This window comes from Quercus robur, chromosome 9 (genome assembly GCF_932294415.1).
Source record: "Quercus robur chromosome 9, dhQueRobu3.1, whole genome shotgun sequence".
In the NCBI taxonomy this organism is placed as follows: domain Eukaryota; kingdom Viridiplantae; phylum Streptophyta; class Magnoliopsida; order Fagales; family Fagaceae; genus Quercus; species Quercus robur.
Window position 1 is genome coordinate 7,815,808 of NC_065542.1, and position 23,770 is coordinate 7,839,577.

Sequence of the window (23,770 nt, forward strand, 5' to 3'; positions counted from 1 at the left end):
GACAAGTGAAAAGGGGGAAAATTTTGGCTGAAATATTTTGAGGGAAGTGAGAAATGGTTTTTGAGAGAGCAACGGTAATACCAAACAGTAGCTCTGAATTGACTTGACAGCACAGAAGAAATGGGTCCCACAGAGTTCGGAAATTTACCTTAATGCCACTGAGTTATGTAACTCAGAAACAGAAAACAACATTTTCTTGTTTCCGGTTTTCATCACTCTCACTCAACCCAAACTGAGTTTAAGTGATGAAAACAAGGAGAGAAAATCAAGCCAAACACTCAAAATTGTGTGGGTCCCACGTAATTCTCAAACTCGGTTATGAGAACTCAGTCATATGACTTAAAACACCCCTAATCCAAATAGGGCCTTAATAACTGATACGAACTAGAACCCCTTAAAAAAAGAAAAGAAAAGACCCCACTCTACTGTCATTATGAAACAAGATACAAGGATATCTCACTTAAATACATTTCTAAATCATTATAGCAGAAACCATTTATAAATTCAATACAACATACCAGGATTTTTATCTTAAAAAAAAAAAAAAAAAACAGTAATACTGACAAAATTGCTTATGCACATCCAATAGCAGTAGCCTTAACTGAAATTCAAGCTATGAAAATCTTCGCTATTTAGCAGCCAGTCGAAGTATAAGTAGGACATGAGCGTCATCTTCTAGTGACATCAATTGTTATCATGTGCATATATGTGAAAACTTGAGTTAGTATGGTATTATAATTAAAAATAATAATAATAAATAAAAAATAAAATTCACTCATCAATAATCATTATAATTGCAGTTCCTCCATGCCCTTTCTAGAAGGCATAGCACCAATGATTAAGAAGTATAGACATGGTAGAGAAGGAAGTACTATGCAGTCTCAAGTTTTGATGTTTCAAAAATTTATGACAAAAATTTCTCTTACTTATCCAGCACTACACAAGGTGAATATGAAAATTAGCATAATACTTGAATAGTTACAAATGTGATGCCATAATAGGACAAAACCATCTACCTTAGCAAAATCCTTAAAGTTCATCATCATCACCTACTGCATATATGTGAAAACCTGAGTTAGTATGATAATAATAAAAATTTAAGTTTAATTTTAAGGAACTTAGAAAGTATAGGGTGATTGGGATTGCTTGCGCACAGTGAGCCAAAAGAAGAAAAAGAAAAATGACTTAACTTACTTGCTAGTGACAAAACCAGATGTATATTTAGAAAGAAAATAAGATAGAATAGGATTAGACATTAATGGGAAGGATATTTGAGATGGTCATTACCAATTAATTTATAGATAGGTACTCCCCCAAAGCTCGCAATCAAACATTGTGCATTTGTTAAGTTGAACTCTTCCACATCTTGCTCGTATATCAAACTAGCCCCACAATCAAACACATCAATGGTTTTTTTATCGGTCTCAAATATAACCTTAATCTGACTACATTTACCATTACCAACAGTAGAAAACCAATCATCATGAGACAAATATAATAGGCAAATACCGTTTTCAAAACGTATCATGGTAGTAAAAAGTTCAAAGGCCCAGTGATTCTGAGGCATATCACCAAGGGCTATCACACGAGCTCTAATAACATCACTCAAGCATATATAATTTGATTGTGATGCCCAAAGAGCAAATCCTATCCATTTACTATTATACCAATTTGAAGGCAGCTCTATGCTTATTGAATTCCTCACTGTTTGAATCAAACATGACAAAAAAATTATCAGAAATTTAGTTCTTGATCCATCCTCTTCTCTTTTGAAAGAAGTTCCATAAACGGTTTTACGACAAAGGAGTCCCTGTAGCTGTACCCAAAACACAACTATTGTTAACTGTTATTATTTAACAATGTGTGTGTGTGTGTGAGAGAGAGAGAGAGAGAGAGAGAGAGAGAGAGAGAGAGAGATTACCTGTAGGAAATGGAACAATATTTTAAATTCCACTAGAATGTCTCGCTCATCATACAGACACCACTGGGAGAGAGGTTGTGACCAGCTACGCAGTTTGACCTGTGCTAGTGACCATTTTAGGGAATAACAAAGCTTAGCATCTATAACTCTTACGGTTGATGGAAGCCTTGGCAAAGATTTTAGTTTTGAGCAACCGAAAAGACCGAGTTTTTCAAGTGACCTCAAATTATGTATGTCGCTAGGAAGACTTTCGAGATCTGTGCAGAAACTTAGATCTAATAAAGTAAGGGTAGTCAAACACTTGATTGATGAGGGTGCTACTTTCTTAATAGCAGTCCAACCCAATTTGAGTTCCGATAGGCTTTTCATAATTCCAGTAAATTTCGGAAACGAACCAATTCTTGAGCAACCTTGAATATTAAGAACAGTAAGGGACTGCATTTCAGCAGACATGCTGGGAAGATCAGTAAGAGACCAGCAGCATTCCAGATTTAAATACCTAAGCTTGCTGAGTTGTCCAATAGATGGGTGGATCGCAACCAATCGATGGCAGGAAGAAAGGTTTAGTCCCTTAAGTATTGAAACACCAGAAAAGTCAGGTGTTCTAATAAGGTAGTTGGAATAACTAAGATCAATGAACTTTAACTTGGATGAAAGCTGTTACCCAAAACAAAAAAAAAAAAAAAAGTTTCCATTAAACGTAGAAATTAATTTAATAAGTAAAGAATTCTTTTAAATTAAAACAACTTTATAAATGAAAGGAGGAGGCTCAAATACACTGGAAGTGTATTTGTAATTGTAGCTACACTTAAAGAAAAGAGAAATAATAAATAGCTATGTCGCAATTCAAATTACCAATACTCCTTGCCAAAGATATTCCAAATAGCTGTGCCGCAATTCAAGATGAACAAGCTCCATTGGTTGGGAACTGAATGACAAACATTTTAAAGGACAGAAGTTCCAAGAAAGATGTCTTAGCTGATTAGGAACATCAAGATGTCTTTGGTCATTAGGAAGACATAAGTTGACCTTCTTATCAATTACCATCAATCTAAGATTAGACATCTTTGATAACACTTCAAGAAATTCTTCAAATTTGAAATCCTCTTTCTTGTAATGAACAACTATGGCTTCAATTGCATTTGTTGCCTAAGATTTCAAAAGCAAAGGATTGGTAATTTGCACAATCATCATTGACAATATATTATTATTGTTTTCAAAATATAAGAAATCATCATTGACAATATAATAGCATGGTAAATGAATGTTTTATTCTTGATTTTGTTACATAAATACTTAGGTAACCACTTACCAATTGGAATTTTATTTTAAAGAATTAATTTATTGAACAAAATTATGCTACTATACCTACTCAATCCTATTCACTGAAATAAATTATAGCTTTGTCATTTTTCTTACCATATTGTCCTTCAATACATGAAGCAAGTCATTAATAAGCCACAACCTACTTTGCTTTCCAAGCTTTCCCTTTGATTCAAAACGAACAATTTTTTCACCCATTTCTTGTAGTAGATCATGCATCCCCAAACATTCATTGCCATCCACAGAAAGGAGAGATTTTTCCACGAGAACACTTACACCAATTGTTGCATTAAAACCACAATTCTCTAATATACGTATTACTTGATTTTTCTTCCAATGTCTGAAGAAACATGCAATATCTAAGAATATCTCCTTCCACATTTCCTCTAGTCCATCGTAACTTATTTTAAGTATATTAAATATTTCTCCTTTAGTTTTTTTAAAACTAGGCAATGCACTTTGCCATTCATCTATTGTTCTTCCAACCAAAAAGGAACCCAAAGTAACAAGAGCTAATGGAAGGCCATTAGAATATTCCACTACTTCTTGGGAGAGTTGCATATAACCTTTTTTGGGTTGCTCATTTTTGAAGGCTTTCAAACAAAAAAGTTTTAAAGCATCATCATTATTTAATCCATTGGGATTATATCTTTTACACACTCTATGTTGGATTAACACGTGTTCATCTCTAGTTGTTATAATGATCCTACTCCCTAATCCAAACCAGTCATGCCCTCCGGCCAATTTTTCTAATTGCTCCAAATGGTCAACATCATCTATAACAAGTAGAACTTTTTTACAACATAACCTTTTCTCGATCATGTCAACTCCATCATAAACATTGCTTATAAGAATACTTTTGTCCTCCAAAATGTCTGCAAGAAGTTGTTGTTGTAATTTAGGCAAACCATGTTTTTTTGAATCTTCCCTAACATTGGCAATAAAACTAGAACCTTCAAATTGACTGCGAAATTTATCATAAACAGCTCTAGCAAGAGTTGTCTTTCCCAAACCACCCATACCATAAATCCCTATCATGCAAATATTATTCTCAAAACTTAAATACGAAGGGATAAATCTCGCCAGAGTAGATTCTATTCCTATGAAGCTTTTAGTAACGCTTGAGGATTTAGAACTCAATTTCTCCATCATCTCTTTTACAACGTCTTGGATAAATTCGGACTCAGGCCTGCGAAGAAGATAGAAAATAATTACGTGATGGTTCAAACCAATTATAAAACTTTAGGGGAGAAAGAAAAATATTTGGCAAGGATATTCCTTGGGAGTTATCGTTTCATGAATTAGTCCGCTAATTTTCTTAGGTTAGCAACGATATTAGATCCAGTAAATCCAAATTATATTTCATCTAGAGATACATCGATTGAGCAAAAAATTAATCATCTCATTTCATGCTTGATTGCTAAGAGAAACCTCATTGGAATATTTTAAGATGAACATGCTAAATATAAATGTTTAAGTCCCTTTGAGGTTACTTGAGTACATAATATTAATAACAATGGCAATAGTCAAATTTTCCAAATCAGACAATTGAAATGCTTTGTATACCGAGTAAATGAGTGAAGAGGAGGTATTGGTTTCAAAAAAAAAAAAAAAAAAAAAATTTAGTGATTTATACCTTTGTGCCAACACAAACACGAGCTTTTACTTCTTTAGTCAAGGCCCAAAGGTCTGTGATATTCCTCTTTGAAGAGACAATATCATTCAAACACACCGTAGTATCAGTGATAAACTCCTCAAAGTTTGAGATTTTTTTAAAAACCTAAATAATGAATGAGCCAAAATTAAATCTTTATGAAAATAATTGGCTTGCCCACCCTGAATTCAAAATATAACTTGGCAACAGGTAATTTTGGATAGTTGCATCATGTTGAGTTAAGAAATTACATTTTATGCCTTATCAAACAATAGAAAATGCAAAAGAGAAAAGCTTTCCACTTAAATAAGTGGAAGCAAAAGATCCAGCCATAGGCCATTTAATCATGTTGAGTTATCACGTCACTTAATAATGCATCATCTCTTCATGGTGGTATAATTAGTTTCCTTGATTCTCAAAAAAAAAAAAAAAAAAAGAAAAGAAAAAAAAGCTCCCTTAATTGTAGTCATTAAAAAAAATGGTACCTATCAAGGATTTTCATTGGCGGCTTTGACAAGAAGTATCTAAGAAAAACAATATAAACAATTAATGTCAGCAGATTTATAATTCCCAAAGCGTGATATATATTCTTGAATCAAGAAATTCCATTTTGATCTTTTCACAGAGCTTCCCTAAGCCCAAAAGCCAGTGTCTCAAACTCAAGCCATTTATAAGTGATTCTTTAAATGGATTGTGAACCATTGCTTTAAGAGAATTCGTTAACATTTCCTATTTATATATATCAGCAGATTTAGTACCACTTCTACTGTTCCCAAAAATTTAACTAGCATACCATGATGTAGTTCAATCCATGCATATTATGACATATTCTCATAGCTAATTATATGCTTCATGGTATATGATTTGAAATTTATGGAAATTACCTATTTTGTAGATGCCAACCAGAGATATTAGCCACTTCTTTTAAAGCAATTCTCCACGTTTCCACCTCCTTTATATTAACCTCAAAGCATTTTTGGTGATCAATAAAGGCTTGTCCAAAAATTCCTGTTTGTTTCTTAACATCAGATGGTTCCACATGGTAGAAAATTGGCAAAACTATCAGCCCTATTTCTTTCCTGCATTCAATAATCTTGGCAAGCTCTTTCAAGCACCACCTAGAAGATGCATAGTTTTTTGAGAAAATGATGATAGCAATTTGTGATTCTTCTATTGCTTCGAAGAGCTTAGAAATAGATTTTCCTCTCTTGAGTTCTTCTTCATCCCTAAAAGTAATAATGCCCTTTTGTGTCAAAGCAGTATATAGATGGTCGGTAAAATTATTGCGGGTATCTTCACCCCTGAAACTTAGAAATACTTCATATTTCCACTGGCGTGTTGAAGAAGAAGATGGTGATGGCGATGACTCTCTTTTACACTTCATTGAAGCTGTTGGAAATCATATCATATCATATCATATTATTATATATAATAAAAGTTGGGCTTAGACGCCGTGGTTACGCCAGGTGGCTTTACCAAATTGCAGAAATTTTATTAAATTTTTAGATTTTTAAGGAACTAAAAAGAATATTATACTACGAGGACTCTAATTCATTTTTATCATTAAATAGTTTAGGGCATGTTTGGTAGACTGTAATAGGCGCTGTAATGTAATAGTTATTCCTATGATTTAGTTATTCTTTAGTTTGGTTATGTTTTTATTAGAAGGAATAGTCATTTCTTATGAATAGATATTCTTCAAAATGAGGAATAACTATTCCTCTTTAAAAGGTTGTATTAGCTATTCTTTAGTAAGTGCAATAATTTTAAAACTTAATATATTTCCAAATAAACAAACTTTCCATATATATCTAACAATTATAAAAATAAAAATCATAAAAAATAACACATATCTCTCTTAAATTTAAAAATAACAATTTTTAAGAAGATATAATTGAATGAGTAAGATATTTCCTAAAATAAATGTTAAGTTTTATTCTAATGTTAAAACTCACAACCAAACTAATGAATAGGTTTAGTTATTACATTACAACACACTTTATTACTAGTAATAAAGATTACAATTCCTATCGTAATCCCCATTCAATGTACCAAACGTACCCTTAGTTTAATTCCGTAAGTACAACAAGTAACTTGCAACACCCTTTCTCCTCCTTCAGATAAACTCTTTTCCTAGAGATACAAATCTTAACTACACATTTAGGAATTAAATTCCTTGACCAGCCCTATAAAAGAAGACTTTGATTCCACCGACTGGAATTAAGTTCCAAAGAAGGATGACTTTGCCATACCAACAGGTGAATTTCTTTCTCTCTATCTTCTTCTTTTTTATCAGCAGCAATTTTTATATGAAAAACCATCTCGGGAATTTTTTATTGAACTTATAAGCGCAAATGTATTTGAATAGTTGAATCCAAATCTTCTGTCTTACTTTTTCTGCTCTACTCTATACTCCACTAATAAAAACATGCCACGTGTTCACCTAATTAATTAAATACTATCATTATTGACTTATTAATACTACCGTTATTAATTAATAGTAGTATTTAATTAATTAGGTGAACACGTGGTAAGTTTTTATTGGTGGAGTATAGAGTGGAACAGGAAAAGTGGGACAGAAGATTTGGACTCTGAATAATTGTATTGATATGCTTTGACAGCTAAATATATACTTGGTTTTAGTGCCATCTTTCTTTGTTCTTTTTTTTTTTTTTTTTTGGTATTAACTTTAACGTAAAAAAAAAAAAAAAAAAAAAAAAAAAAAAAAAAAAAAAAATCTAATAACAATCTAGCTATTGACGTTTACTATTTTTTTGGGATAAAGTATTAAAAAAAAAAAAAAACTAATATGTAATTGTAGGGATAAAGACCCAAATTATATATTGGGCCTTGGGCCTTAGCCGAGAACGTGGGGTGATCCGAGGATGAGTAAATAGTGGTGAGTGAGTTAAGTTCAGGGTCCTATGAGTAGGTTACAAATGGGAAGGAAGGCTGAGGAGGACTATCTTCTCAGATAAGCCAAGTACAGATCAAATGTATATCATAATGTTCAAGGTGACCTTCCAGGGAGTTTTAGTAATAGTGACGTTCGACATGAACGTACTAGAGGGATGGGAGCTTAGACATATCTAAGGGAACTATTACCACCGCATTAATTGCTTTGCAACTAACTTTTTGACTGCATTAATGTGGAAAAGACCCTTGAACAGTGCTACATTGACTACCCCAACACACAGAAAGCCTGAAAGGATGTCCGATGGGACAAGCACTCAAGTGGGAGCTTGGATGGTCTACAAGTGGAGGACGGACCAAGATCGTCTAAAGAGAACTATATAATGGAATAGACCCTTCATGAAGAAAGAATAGGAAATTTGTAAAAAAAAGCACTGTAGTAGCTTGAACCATATCTGTAACCATTTTCAATCAATATATACTAGAACATACCTCCTCGAATTGTGCCGAGGACAAATTTACTTGAATAACTCCAATCATTTTCTGTTTGATTATCTTTTAAAATTCATTCTAATTGTTATCCCATTCATTAGAACTTAGTTTTTCAACCTACTCTCTACAAATTCATTGTATTGGACTTATTGGGCTTGGATCCAATCACACTTTGGGCCAAGGATCCAAAACGCGCCCCTACAGTAATTAACCTAAACTTCTTGATTAGGTAACTTCAAGGAGAAGAAGTTTAGAGTATTTGATTTTTACTTGGACTCCTTTTCTAGGTGGAGTACGTATATATATATATACACCGTTAGTTGGTGTAGTTTTTCATTTTCCAACTTATTGTACAGTTTTTTTATTTAGGCTTCCATTTTTCTACCTACAATCATGTAGGTATGTATTTTTTACTCAAATTTTTTATTATAATCAATTAAATACGTTTTATGTATTTGTTGCCTTTTGTTTAAGCTAATTTCCTTATGTTTTTCTTTTTTTCAGGGGGTAATTTCCTTATGTTTGATCTAATTCATATGTTAACGGTTTGATCCAATTTAATTATTTTGTTGTCCAATATATAAGTTGTTGTAGTAAATTCCAATTGTAGACTATTAAATTTACATACAATTTTGCAATCTATATGGTACTTTGTTTTTTTAACTCTGTTTAAATTTCTTCTTGATTTTTTTTTTTTTATTATTATTATTATTTTTTTTTTTCAGATTTGTCAAAAAAGATTTCAAACATCCTAAGAAAGGTTTGTAATCTAGATGTAGAACTTTCCAATCATAGACTATTAAATTTACATACAATTTTGCAATCTATATGGTACTTGGTTTTTTTAACTCTATTTAAATTTCTTCTTGATTTTTTTTTTTTTTTTTTCAGGTTTGTCAAAAAAGATTTCAAGCATCCTAAGAAAGGTTTGTAATCTAGATGTAGAACTTTGCAATTTTTTTTAATTAGAACAAAGGTTTTATTCCTCAAATAGTTCTATCTTTAAAAAGTGGCCAATTTTATGTTACTTTGTCTAAAGATTTTAATCATTAATATCATTGTTAACAATACTGCAAATCACTCATATTGTAGATTCATTAGATATAAAATTCATATGCAAATAGTTTGATACATGTAACTACAAATGATATTATAGCACAATTGGTATGTTAGAAGATAATTTTGTATTAAGGTGCTATCATTTTATATTTGATGGTTGTTATACCAACGTATTTTATTTCTTTCATTATAATAATTACTTATTTGGTTATAATAATTATATATATATTCTACACGTTTAAACATAAAATCATGCAACGCACAGGCTTTCAACTAGTTTAGATAAAAGAAGTACAACCAATTAGAAATAAAGAAAAAAAATAAAGAAAAAAATAATTAAATTAGGGAAGAAGAAAACATGTGACGTGGGATTTTAATTTCAGGCGGGGAGTGGAAGGATAATGATAAAAAGAGATGATTGTGTGTTAAAACTTAGAAGTGAGAACTTACCCATTTGTGACAAGGAATTACAGTAGCAATGGGCTCCGAAACTTCCTGAAACTGAAAACATTCCGGTTTTAGACAAGCCAACGACTCCTGCTTTGCTCTCTTTTTTTAAAAAAAAATTATTATTATTATTTTTTGCAAAGAAAGGATGACTGAAAATTATTTAGCTATAGGAAATGAGAACAATAATTTAATAGATTTGAAAAAAATACTAGGGAATTTATGCACTATCCCCGAACTGATGTAATTGCTGCCTTAGTTAGTGCAGACAAAAATGGGGAAAGCTTTTGTAGGCATGTTGCCACAAACTTACCATTTTGGCTGTCTTTAATTATATTTCCTTTTAAACCAAAAAAAAATCTCAGTTTGATGTGGAATTTTCATTTCAAGAAAAAAAAAATGAAAGGAAAAAAAATAAAAAGGGATGAATATGAGTGAAAAAGGACGACTTACAGATTTGGAAATTGAAATTAGAGTAGAGTAGTAGTGATTGATTGTAATGCTCGAAACCCAATTGAAACAAAGCCGGATCCAATTGGTATTAGATATCTATTTCTCCTCGTCCGTGAGTTTGTGTCCACAACTTCAATATCCCCTGTTTCAAGTAAAGTCAACCACTCAAGTACTCTTCCTGGGCAGTCTCAAATGAACAAAGAAACCTTTTAAATTTTTAATATATTTTTATATTGAGTGTAAATTTTAAAATTTTTATTGTTAGATTATATATTTTTTATTATATCATTTATGCTTACAAAATTTCAAAAAAGTCAAAGATTAATTGCTATGTCATTAAATAAATGTTAAAATTTTAAATTTTTTTGATCTAAAATTATGTATAAAAAACAAGTTTATTGATCGAAAAGTAAATAATATCCAATTTGAACTAAATTTGATATATATGTTAATAACATAACGAATATAAAATTTAACTGTTAAATTTTCAAAATTCACACCTAAAAAAAATATACAAAAAATTTAATGAGTTTTTTTTTTTTGAGAAAGTTTGTTAGTCTCAAATAGCCTCTTACATTACTATTTTAAAAAAGGGTTTTTAGCGTGGAACAAAAGTCATTGATTAAAGTATTACGCTACTTTCTTAGTCCTTCACTTCATTGCTTTTTATTATTATTATTATTATTATTATTTTTTAAATCGATAAAAGAGGGATAGTACACAGACAACATTTTCGTGGTAACCAGTCATGAGTCTATGTGCCCGTTTCAATTCAGCGTTTTCTGCTAAATCCTGGCCTGTGTTTTTTGAAATTTTTTTTTTTTTTTTCCGAGCCGCACTATTAGACCAAGTCAATTATGAACAGTATACTCGTGCACTGTTTATGGACTCACAAATTTCACTTTTTAACAACTTTTTCATTAAAAATGGGTCTCATAATACTATTCATATATTTAAAAATTATTTTGTTACAATATTTTCAATTTCAGTTTTCAGTTTCAGCAAAAATAAATTCAATCCAAACGGAGCCTATGTCTATTTAAATTTCCTTTTTTCAATCAGTCGTGGTGGGGGCATTCCGTGTACGAGAGATTTCTATATCTATTATTTACAAGGAAGTTTCCTCCCTTGTTTCATTGAAGAAGAAAAAATAAAAAATAGAAACTTTTAATTTAAATCAACTTTCACGTCCTTGTCAATACAAATAAAAGATTAGCCAATTACCAATCTAAATCACACTCTACAGGGTCCTGATGGAGCATCCGGCAGTGGTGGACTGGTAGTCCTATCTATCCACCTATCTCTGTACATAGTTGGCATTGCTTAGCAATAAAGCCAGATTTGACCGGACCTCCTACAATGCCGCAGTTGTCTACACACTATCACTGTTTCACGCAATACGTGCACATACATACAGAAGTGATATTTTAATTTTTGAGTTCGATTAATGTATGTTTTTAAGATACACATTAATTATTTATTTTTGAAACTATTTTATGAAAAATTGAAAAAGTAGTAAAAAAATGTGCGTAATTATTGGATACTCTCGGAGTATCATAAATACGTACTCATTTCTCTCAAATGAATTGTGGGTTCAATTGTTATGTGAAAGAGAGAAATACACATTTATGCTATTTCTGAAATATTCAATCCTTTTCCAAAAAACATGAGTATATATATATATTTTTTTTCATAAAAAATTTTTAAAAATAATTTATTAATGTATGACCTAAATAAAACCCTTAATTTTTGTATATATTTGTCGTAAAGTGAAAATGGGCATTTTTAATCCCACCCAAGCCATAGAACTTACCGTCATAGCCTTAATTGCTGGTTCTTCTTCCTATCTATAAATGGATGTTATGATTTAGCAATTGAGCACCAACCCCTACCTCCAGCCCCAGCCTAGCCCCACAACAACAACAACAACAACAACAACAAGCAGCCCAACCACAGGGTATGTGATCATTTTCATATTTTTGATGTGTTTCTTTTTCTGTTTTAGTTAGAAAGATACTTACATTATTGGGGATTTCACCAAATCAAAGAGTAATAATGAAATAACAAAATGAGCACATCAAGTAAATAGAAATTAGTGATTGATTTGAAGGCACAATTGAATGTTATCCTTAGACAATATTTGTCTCCATACGCAAGTTGCTAAAAGGTTTCTACAAACCTGTCCTCATGATACGACCAAATTTATTGGGTTCTACAAATAGCAATTTTAGAGAACACCTACAGAATTTCTTGTGTTTCTTTTAACTTACTATTTTGGAGAGAACATATACCTCTATTTATGTTTATTATTTTCAAGTGAACATAAACCTCTATTTATATCCATTGAGTTATAACCCTGCAAAAGGTACGTATGGAGAGCTAAAACGTTTCATAAAACCGTTTACAAGGCTTGAAATCTTTTCAAACGATTAGAATAGTTATAAAAAAATTCTGCAGAAATTTAGTTTTCACAAATCTTGATCGATTGAACAAGAATCGAATACCAGTCGAAACAAGCAGAGACTCCAAGATAATCTCCTTCACCACTTCGATTGATTGAACAAAAATTTCAATCGACCGAACATACTGAATTTCAAATTTCACTTAGAAAATTCCAGAACTTGAATTTTCACTTTACTCATTTTACAAATGAATACCCTTAAACCTTATATCATTATTACAACTTATCTTTGTATATACCTATATATACAACATATATACCCCTAGAGCAGTGCTATGGGCTCTAAAAAAGGGGGTGAGCCCCATACATAAGTCCCCCCTTGAGGCTCACCCCTTATGTGAAAGCAAGAGCGGCCCAACAAATTTGGAGGCCTAAGGCAATATATCTAAATGAGGCATTTTTGTTATCACTTAAATAATATTTAACTAGTGTTTAATATCATGATTTTTTTATAACAAAAATCCATTCTTTTGATTTTGTAATATGTTTTTTTTTTTTTTTGGAAAAAATGCTAAAGCTATAACAAATTTTATTACAAAAAAAACTTACAAACGATGTAATAATGAATGTGGTTAGTGACACCTCAAGATAATAAACAAATATTTGAATAAATGATGTTAGGGATGTTATAAATTTTATAACATGAGGCTCACAAATATGTATCACCAATCACAAAAAGTAATTCAAAAATGCATTTCAGAACATTTCAAAACATTTCAGAACTAATCGATTTGGTCCCTAAACCATATGCTAAATACAAAAATTTCATTTCCAAGAGCATATAGTTTAGGGACCAAATTGGTTATTTTTGCAATATTTTGGACCTGCTTGGTATTAGCTCAAACCTCAGGGTGCCGACTGTAATTTACTCAGATATAAAATTATCATTAGATTTTGTGATACTATTAAAACTCTGAAAGAACACAAAGGTCACATAAAGCCATTTGAATTGTTTGCTCTTTGTTTCATCTCCATCCCTTTTTTGTTTGTTTATTTATTTTTTATTTATCTACTTCTTTCTTCATTTCTAATTTATTAATTTTTAAATTAAAATTAATTGTTATTTCTCTATTATAGGTTATTCATACACTTTTATATATACATATATATATATAGATATATATATATATATATATATATATAATATGTTGAGTGGATACATTTGGGTAAAATTTCACATTAATTGATAATGAAAATAGTAAATGATCATTATAATATAATTTTATCCAAACTTGTAAACTTAGGTTTTTAAATTGAATGATGTACTTTCTATTATATTTCATGCTCAATTGGAATCTATTATTTCTCCTATTAAATATGTTCCCTAATGATCTAAATCTAGCAACACACAACCAACAATATCACCCACCCCAACCTCAACCTCCACAATAACAAGAAGCAGGCCAACCACAGGGTATATGTGATGATTTTCTTATTTGTGATGTGTTCTCTTTCTTGTTTGTGTTTTGCTTTTGTTCTCTTCCACTCTCAACTTGACTCTCTGTTTTTCTTTCTTATACACTTTTTTTTTTTTTTTTTTTTTGGGTTGAGTTATAGACATTATTTGACTATGTATCAGTCTTTAAAAAAAAAAAAAAATTGGTTATAATAATGCTTGCAGGCAATATATTGTTGAGCCAGTTATGCCAATATATAGAGCTAGATAGGGATTTGCATTTACATAGACTATCAAAAAATAATAATAAAGGTGAGTTTTAACATTTTATTGTTGTTACTTAATTTTAAAATTTAAAATAAACATAAATTATGTTTAAAAAATACATAAAATTTACTTAAAAATAAATATTATTAATTAATTGTTGTATTTCCAACTTGTTTGTGCTCTAATTTTTCAAGAAATGTCGTATCTATGTACTCGTAACCGGCCCAAACCAACACTTGTGAGATGCATACTTACTTATTTTTAAAACACATTTGCTCTATATTTCTTATGGCAGATATTTTTGTGTGTGATTTTGTAGGTTGAGTAGATGTTGCAGTTAAAGAAAATTTAAGGCCGTGTTACCTTTTTTAATATGTAAATAAAGAAAGCATTGGCTCAAGTGAAGCTTTTCTGGCTAAGTGGACATTCTCTAGAATTAATTAAGAAAAATGCTTATTGTTGTTTGTGATATTTGAAGTTGTGCTTGCGATGTTTGAACTTATGTTTTGAACGTGGGTGTTTATTGTTATCACTTTAATTGATTAATGTATTTAGTTTCAATGTTATGTAACCATCTTCTTATAATGAAAATGTGTTTCTATGAACATAGTAGATTTCTTAACATGTTGATGAGAGGATCTTATTATTAAAATTATATGGTTCCACCCAAAAAATAATCAATTACAATTAATTACAGTAATCTCATATATACAATTTCAAAAACAAAAAAGGAGAGAACCAACTATTAAAGCTAAAAGATTATGATTGAAATCTAAAAAATATATATTTCTAATCCACAATTAATAATAGTTTAGTAACTTACAGCATACTTCATGTCATCACAGTGTGCATAATCCACAATTCCTGTCATGCCTGCAAAGAGAAGAAAAAATAATTGAAAATGAGAACTTTTCCAATGCAATGGAAGAACTCTATATCCAAATGAAAACATATGATGAGATGATGGCAATAAAATCTCTTTTTTCATCAATATGCCACACTACTTGGCCACTAACACTACAGATTCAGCCCATTAAGGACACTGCTATATCTGATAGACATCCTGAAGTCTAAAATAAAAGGGGACTTCTAATTTTAATTAAAAAATTATGTTTTAATAGTAGTCATTCAGAGGAGAACATTTAGCAAGGACTATAAAGCAATGAATACTGGAGCACCCACAGTAGATGTGGGATATGTGCCAAATGCTAAATATTTGGCACATATCCCACACCAAACCCAATTTGAGCCCATTTAGCAGATGTGGGATATGGTATATTTTTTGCAACATTGAATAGTACCATGACAAATTTGCCACGGTATGGAAGATGTGTGGTATATTATTTATTGTTTGTTTATTGTGTTGATGTGTAGTAAATATTATTTTAATGTGTAGTAAATATTATTTTAATGTATAGAATTGAATTATAAAATATCTGATAAATGAGATGTTGTAAAATAATAAAGTAGGCATTTGATGTGGTAAAATGACATAATTTTTGGAACATCTATCACGGATGCTCCCCAATTTGCCAGATAATTTCCAATTTCCAAGTTAGTGCTGTGCTCACGTCTAATCACCCATTATGTATTAATCAGAATGATCATGCTCCAGATGGAATATCAGACATCTTCATTCGGCTATGTCAATGTGACTTCCACCACCAAACTCTTCTCCCTCAAATGAATAAATAACTCTACACTTCCATACCACCGCATCTTAGTGCAACCAACTGGATCGTATTTACAAACATGCACCCACAACCAATACATATTATGCATTAACACTAAGAATATCATCAAAATAACTCATTGACTAAGACAAATTCCTCAAAATTTAGTCTGCTTTTCTTTATATTCTTAACGAGAAAAGAAAAGTTTATCTTTCTTCTACTTAATTAAACGAACAGGGTAAACAGAATTTCAAACTTTCACCAATGACAGTCTAATCTATCAAAACGAAAACCTTATTCAAGTCCTACCAAGAACCAAAAATTGTGGCTAGACACCAAAACAAACTAATGCAATCAACTGAGTCAATCTACAAAGGTACACACCCAATTATATTTCAAATTTGGCGTAGCAATTCTTTAACTACACCAAATTCCACAGAAAATGGTTTCTTTTTTACTTTTCTATTTAACAAATTTTACTCACAAAAAAAAAAAAAAAAATTCAATTATTCACTAAACACAAGGAACGCTCTTGGAACTCGGCAATAGGGTCAACAATCAGTGTTGGAAGCTGAACAAGGCAATAGGAAGGATGTGATTGCAGACCCGAACCTCCACAACACCGATTCATGTTCCACGCGCCGTTTGGGGCTCTCCTAGGTAGTAGATCGAGAAGTTGAGTTCTAGGTTTTAGAGAGAGACAGATCGGATAAATATGAAGTGTTTGGCTCGGGTTTAGAGAGAGAAAGGATGAGAGGTTGGGAACCACCATCGTGGTGGTGGCGGCTGGGATTCACGACAGAGCTAGGAGGCTGTGCCTTCTTTAGATCGAAGAGAGGGTGAGGGGTGGGAGAGAGTGAGAGAGATGGTGAGAGACTGGGTTATAGAGAGAGAAATTTGAGGATCTGAGGGTTTTTTTTTTTTTTTTTTTTTTTTTTTTAATCAGAAATCCAAAAGATTTTAATTTTGGAAAAATGAAAAATTGGAGCCAAACTCAGAACACCCTTTCCAAATAACAATAAATATCAAAAAATTTAGTTTGTTATCACATTTCAAAACAATGCTGAAAACTAGCATCTTGAGTGTCTAAAACTCAAGTTTCAAGATAAAACTCGAGTTTTTAAGTCTCGATTTGTTAGTGGATGGGTCTAATGTGGAAAAAAATCCACGTGGAAATCGAGTTTTAAAGACTCAATTTCTATGAATTGCAGAAAAATGCCGCTATAGGGCTTAAAAACGCCACTATAGGGCTTAAAAACGTCATTATAGGGTTCCCAGAACCTGGTATGGGGTGATCACACTTATAAAAAAAAATTTGCAGGAAAATGCCGCTATAGGGCTTTAAAACATCACTATGAGGCTTAAAAACGCCACTATAGGGCTCCCTAAACCTGGTATGGGGTGATCACACTTATAAAAAAAAAAAAGTTGCAGTAAAACGCCACTATAGGACTTAAAAACGTCACTATAGGACTTAAAAACACCACTATAGGGGAAATTTTTTTTGCATGGAACTCAAGTCTTAAATACTCGAGATCTATGTGGCATTTTCAGTCCAAATCGTCCAACCAAATACTCGCAAAGCGAGTTTCTGGGACTCGGGTTTCAATATGGATCTCGAGTTTCTAAAACTCGAGATGCTATTTTTCTTAAAACTTTGGAACGTTGTCTAACTTACTACACAGTTACCCCTAACACTGCTAGTCTACCCATTCCCCCGCCAAACTCACATATATCATTCACATTGAAATAAGCTATATTCAAATGGAATAAACCACTTAGAACATCAAAAGCAGTGGAGTTAAAAATTTAGCTTTTTAGTTCCACCAAAAGTTACTTTATCTATTTTACCAACACACATACTGCATCAGTGAATCTATTTTAGCTTTTAACATAATAAAATAATATAAACATCACAATAAAATAATATAACCATTACAATAAAATAATATATCTCACTCCCAAAAAAATCCACAGCACCAACCACCACCACCAGTCCACAGTAGGGGAAAAAAAAAAACTCAAATCTCCAATCTTTTTCCTCAACCCAGACCAAGCAAAATCACCAATCACAAACAATATAAAAAATCACCAATCACAAACAAGCACAACCACGAGCAAGCACTCCGATCGATGGCATGGGTCTGAGGCGAATGGCGGCGTGGGTCTAAGCTCATCGGCGGCTTAGGACAGCGTTGAAACAGATGTTGAAGTTGACGATCGATGGTGACGATCGGGTCTGAGCTGATCGGCGGCTTGGGAGGTGGATGGTGGATGGCGGTGACATTGACGATCGGTGACGGCAACGTTGATGATGGTCAGGCCGGCAGCGGTCAGAGTGAGCTTAAGACTTGAGCTTCAGTGAATGAAGAGGGAGTGAATGAGACCGGAGTGAACGAGAGAATGAATAAAAAAAGAAGCAAGTTGTACCGGCTGAATAAATTTTTTTAATTTTTTTAATTTTTAGCTTCAAGCTACAGTGCTCATCTATCTATAGATGTGCACTGTAGCAATTACCAAATTAACTCGAAGAATAAAGGATGATGCTCATGTCTTCATCTCACGCACAGTTCCTCATTCCTCTCAATAACAAATTTCCAAAACCAAACACAAAAAAATCTATAGCAAATTCCCAAATCAGCTAAGGAAAAAAAAAAATCAATCTCTTGCAAATTAGGATTCCTTAAAATGCAAAACAAAAAAAAACATCAAAATATTCCTCTCAATAACAAATTTCCAAATCCAAATACAAAAAAAATCTATAACAAATTCCCAAATCAGCTAAGGAAAAAAAAAAAAATCAATCCCTTGCAAATTAGGATTCCTCAAAATGCAAAACAAAAAAACATCAGAATATAGCAAAATCTTTCAAATGGAGTTTGTACCCATCTGCGTTTGCTCTGCTCTGATCCAATCTTCCCAATCTGAATCATCCCGTTTGTAAGTAGTTGAATTTAGAGAAAAAGAAAAGAATCAAGAAGATCAGGGTGAAGAATTGCATGGGTGTTGTAGACGAAGTGCTTAGGAAAAAATAAATAAAAATAAAAATAAAAAAGAAGAAGAAGGAGAGCTGGAACGTTTTGGAGTTTGGAGGAAGTGGTATGGATAAAAAGAGGAAAGAAGTAAAAAAAGAAAAGTGTAAGGGTACGTGTGTGGAGGAGAAAAAAAGAGGGGAAAAAAAAGAAGAAAAAAATGTGGTGTGTGGAGGATGAAAAAAGAGGGGAAAAAAAGAAGAAAAAAGAAGAAGAAGGAAATGGTATCACAATATTTTCATAATAAATTTTAAGTGGTAGGTTATTATTAGCTAATATTGGTGAAAAAAATAATTTTTTTAGAAAGAAAAAAATAATTTTAATAGTACGTTCAAATTAAAATCAGTATCAATTTTTATCTCAATATTTTCACAATAAATTTTAAGTGGTAGGTTATTATTAGCTAATATTGGTGAGAGAAAAATAATTTTTTTAGAAAGAGAAAAAAATAATTTTAATAGTACGTTCAAATTAAAATCAGTATCAATTTTTATCACAATATTTTCACAATACTTTCACAATAAATCTTAAGTGGTAGGTTATTATTAGCTATTATTGGTGAGAAAAAAATAATTTTAATAGTACGTTCAAATTAAAATCAGTATAATTTATCACAATACTTTCACAATAAATCTTAAGTGGTAAGTTATTATTAGCTAATATTAGTGAGAAAAAAATAATTTCACAATATTGATTTAAGTATAAAATAAACTTCCTTATATATACATTGTCATTTTTGGTAATTTATCTCTCAAACTGCCACTTTTATAAGTGCTAGCCAAACACTCAGTTTTTTCAAAAAGCATTTTTTAACAATTTTTACCAAATACTCAGTTTTTTGAAAAATCATTTTTTCATTATGCACTTTTTGAAAACTCAACTTTTTCAAAAAACTCAACTTGAAAAAGCTGAACCAAACTCATCCTTAGTGGGTCCACACCCCCACAACCTTATCCTCCATCCTCTTATCAAGGGAGGTGAGAAAGTGTGATTGAACTAGAGCTAATTGGTTTTGTTTTCAAATTAATGGATTCAGATCCTCTAGATTTCCTAGGGTAATCTACTAATAGATTTCCTTAAATTCTAACCACTCTTTAATAATTTAATAATCTAGATTCTGCCAAGTCAGTATTCCATTAACAATATTCTTAAAATAATAAAATAATGTTGCAAACAAAACAATTAAGATTATTGTTAGTGGAATGCTGACATGGCAGAATCTAATACATTAAATCATTAAAGAGTAGTTAAGATTTAAGAAAATCTATTTGATAGAGTACCCTAGGAAATCTAGAGGATCTGAATCCCAAATTAATTCTCTTGATGATAGTGACAATACCAGCTGCGGTAAGAAGAGTAGTGATGATTAACACTTAATCTGTAATATTTGAACTGGACTTTGATTTTGATGTATTATGAAAAACTGCTAAGGATCAACATGCTTGGCCTGCTGTTAAGCTCTTTTACTTGTGTCTTTTTGTTTACACTTAATCCTTAGTATTTATACCTGAGAACCTGTGAGTCGTTGTTTGGCTTTTTGTTTTCGACATATTGCTTTCCCGAACATTTTTTTCTTTATCGTATATGTTCTTTAAATCCATTTGATAGTTCACACATGTATCTGATATAAAATTGAAATGATCTTTCAACAGTTAAGAGAGGTAGGAACCTTTCCACTATGTCAATACAAAATGCAAATCCGTCCCATTAAGGGTTGTTATGTAACCAAACAAAATACACAATAATAATATGCTAGCCCACAACATATGAAATGCCAATAAAGATGTCTTAGAAGCATTTTTGAAATTTTAAGCAGCTCTTAGCTTATGTTTGAACTCATAAGCTCCAAGCAGCAATTTTCTGGTAAGATGCCAACTTTGTGTGCTGATTTGATTAGTCGAATGGGCTGAATCCAAGAGTCATGAGTTGGGCATTGGTTATAACCCATTTTGAGCTAAGCTCGCAAGCTAATTAGCAAGGGCCTTCTCCACAATTTAAGCTTGATCTTGCCGGTATTTGGAGCTTATGGGCCGTTGGCTTATTTTAATTTTGTAGCCCTAAAAATGCCCTTAACAAAGAGGAACCCAACAATATTGAGCTCATAAGTATCAGTATTGGGGGTGTAAAAACTCCCAATTGCTATTTTAGCAACCAAGACACTAAAATAGAGCATCACCTGAGTATGGGTATGTAAATTTTTTTAGCATCTGTAAACAGTAAGGTTATATGTATACAATTGTTCATGGGTTGTAAAAGTAAAAACTAATATTTTAATGGAGTGAAAGAGGAAGAGAGAGATGGGAGAGAAGAGAGAAAATTGATTTGTTTATATTATTTGTTGGTATAGTTTATATTATTTTAATAAGTTGTATGTAAAAATAGAAACTGACGGCGAGTTGAAAAATAAGAATATAAAATAGATAAAATAAGTTTTGAGCATATATATATATATATATATAATAGACACTTTAGTATCTCCAGATGCCGATGCTCAGTAAATTGTTTGTCACTTTGTTGACTGACCTCTTTACTTGATGTAAGAGTCATTAAATAGCCCATGACCCATGGGCTGGCCCAGTAGCCCGCTAGCCCACCAGGCTAATGGGCAGTCCGGCCCAGTAATATTGAAGCCCGTGGGTAGCCCAGTAGCCCAATGGGACAGGCTATGGGTTGGTTTCTTTACCCATGGGCGCCCGGTGGGCCGGCCCATTAGCCCAGCCCAGTAGCATAACCCGTTAGCCTGACTCATTGCCCAAAATTTATAACAAAATAATTTGGGGGTTGGGTGGGTGAGAGATTGAACTTTAGACATTATAAAAACTTTGAGACCACACACCTAACCACTAAATACTTGGAATGATTGTGATACAATATGCATAATAAATATATATTTTGGTATTAGTCTAGTAGCTTTGATTTTTAAAACAAAGTTACTAAGATGACTGTTGCCCTACCTCTGTGCCTCTGGAAAGAAAGTCATTCTTTCCTTTGATAAATTCCAATTTTTTCCTTACAAGTTACAATTATAGAAGAAATTCCTTAAAAAAAAAAAATAAAAGGCTTACTGTTGGTTGGAAGAATTCTTTCCTTAATGAGTTGATATTTGATTCTTCATATGTTTCCTTTAAGAATTGATATTTTATTCTTCAAATATTTCCTTTAAGAGTTGATATTTAATTCAATGTACTTATTTATTCTTATCAATAGAAGTTAATTAATCTTATTTAGTACCTTTTTAAGAGGTATGTCTTAGTATTTTTTTTAATAGAATCTTTTTAGTAGATTTAATTGTTCAATTTGATAGTTTGTAATAATATATAATTATAATTTTTTTGGTTAAATTTTTATAACCCCATTGAAGACCTGTTAAAAATGCCCATGGGTAGCCCATTAAACCCACTTCACTAGCCCAGCCCGCTAAAACCCAAATGGGCATTGCCCATGGGTAGGGCCATGGGCTAGGGTTTTTCCATCCAGCTCGGCCCGACCTAGCCCATTGACTAGTCAACAGCCTGTTAAGCCCAGCCCATTAGACCCATGGGCCAAGTAAAAACGGGTCAGGCCAGCCCGGCCCGGCCCATTGACGAGGCCTAACTTGATGATGGGTCTAATTCTCTCTCTAGCCATTTCTTGACCCATTCTTCGGGTTCACTTCTCCAATCAGTAAGGTCATAGTGACATCTATTTCTTTTTGTTGGGGTTTAGCTACAAAGTTGTTTCTCTTATTTACTTTTTTATTTTTTTTAGGGACTTATGCTTACCATAACTTAAATAAACAAATACATAAACATAAAAATAAAAACCTGTCAGAGCCTCTGAAAAATTCCCAACTATTTAATGGAATCAATTCACTTGGTTTCCACAACAATTCACTTGGGTGAATTTTTATGTCTGAATCTTGCCACGGATTTACTACTACTATATTTATTTTTAATGAAAAGGATTGGTTTTTCATTGCTTCATATGATGAATTTCGTGAAGAATATAATTGTGGAGAAATGGTGGGATCTACTTACAGGTTTTATTAGAGAAAGTTTATAGATACAAAAAATTTCATACCTAATTAATGTAACAGTTTATTAGAAGTAGTAATTAGTAAGTAAAAAGATGACATCAGTAAAAGTTCAAATAAGAACTAGTAAAAAATTGTCAACTCAATTATTATGAAAAATGTTACGGATTTTTTTTTTTTTTTTTTTTTAATTTTAAAAAGGTAAGTAGCATTGCTTTTCTATTTATCATGCTTTACATAAATTGGATTTCCAAGGTGAGGTCTGTTTTGAAGTCATTAATCATAATTGGTGTGTTGCGCAAATGCAGACAACATATGGCACTCATTGCAGGAGCCATGACTGAGTTTTTGATCGTTTTACACAGATTTGTTGCTTTTATTTTAATTGGAAAATGATTTAAAATTTATCACGTTTATTAATACAAACGATGATTATTCTTAATTATAGGCAAGATTCTAACTTAGATCTTGATTAACAAAATAAATAAATTAAAAATTACCAGTTAAATTAATTGAAATCTAACAGATTTGTTGAGGTTTAAAACTTTAAATTAATTGTTTGAGTTGGAATGTGAAATAAAATGTTTTTTTTTTTTTAAATATTCTTTGCATCTTGGGTCCCGCTTTTATTGATAGCATTATTTCTTAATTAGGTTGACAGTTGGAT

The 23,770-nt window shown here is 31.7% G+C and overlaps 1 protein-coding gene across 1 annotated transcript; it reads right to left on the reverse strand.

Moving 5' to 3' along the window:
- Positions 1-540: 540 nt before the first annotated feature.
- Positions 541-9,902, reverse strand: LOC126698259 (disease resistance protein RPV1-like). Its single transcript, XM_050395364.1, has 8 exons — positions 9,813-9,902; positions 5,783-6,287; positions 3,341-4,433; positions 2,777-3,070; positions 1,922-2,578; positions 1,288-1,816; positions 1,017-1,052; positions 541-675 (listed from the first exon to the last, which is right to left on the reverse strand). Exons 1-7 carry the CDS (start codon positions 9,871-9,873, stop codon positions 1,030-1,032), a joined length of 3,162 nt encoding a protein of 1,053 aa, XP_050251321.1. The 5' UTR covers positions 9,874-9,902; the 3' UTR covers positions 541-675; positions 1,017-1,029.
- Positions 9,903-23,770: the final 13,868 nt, after the last annotated feature.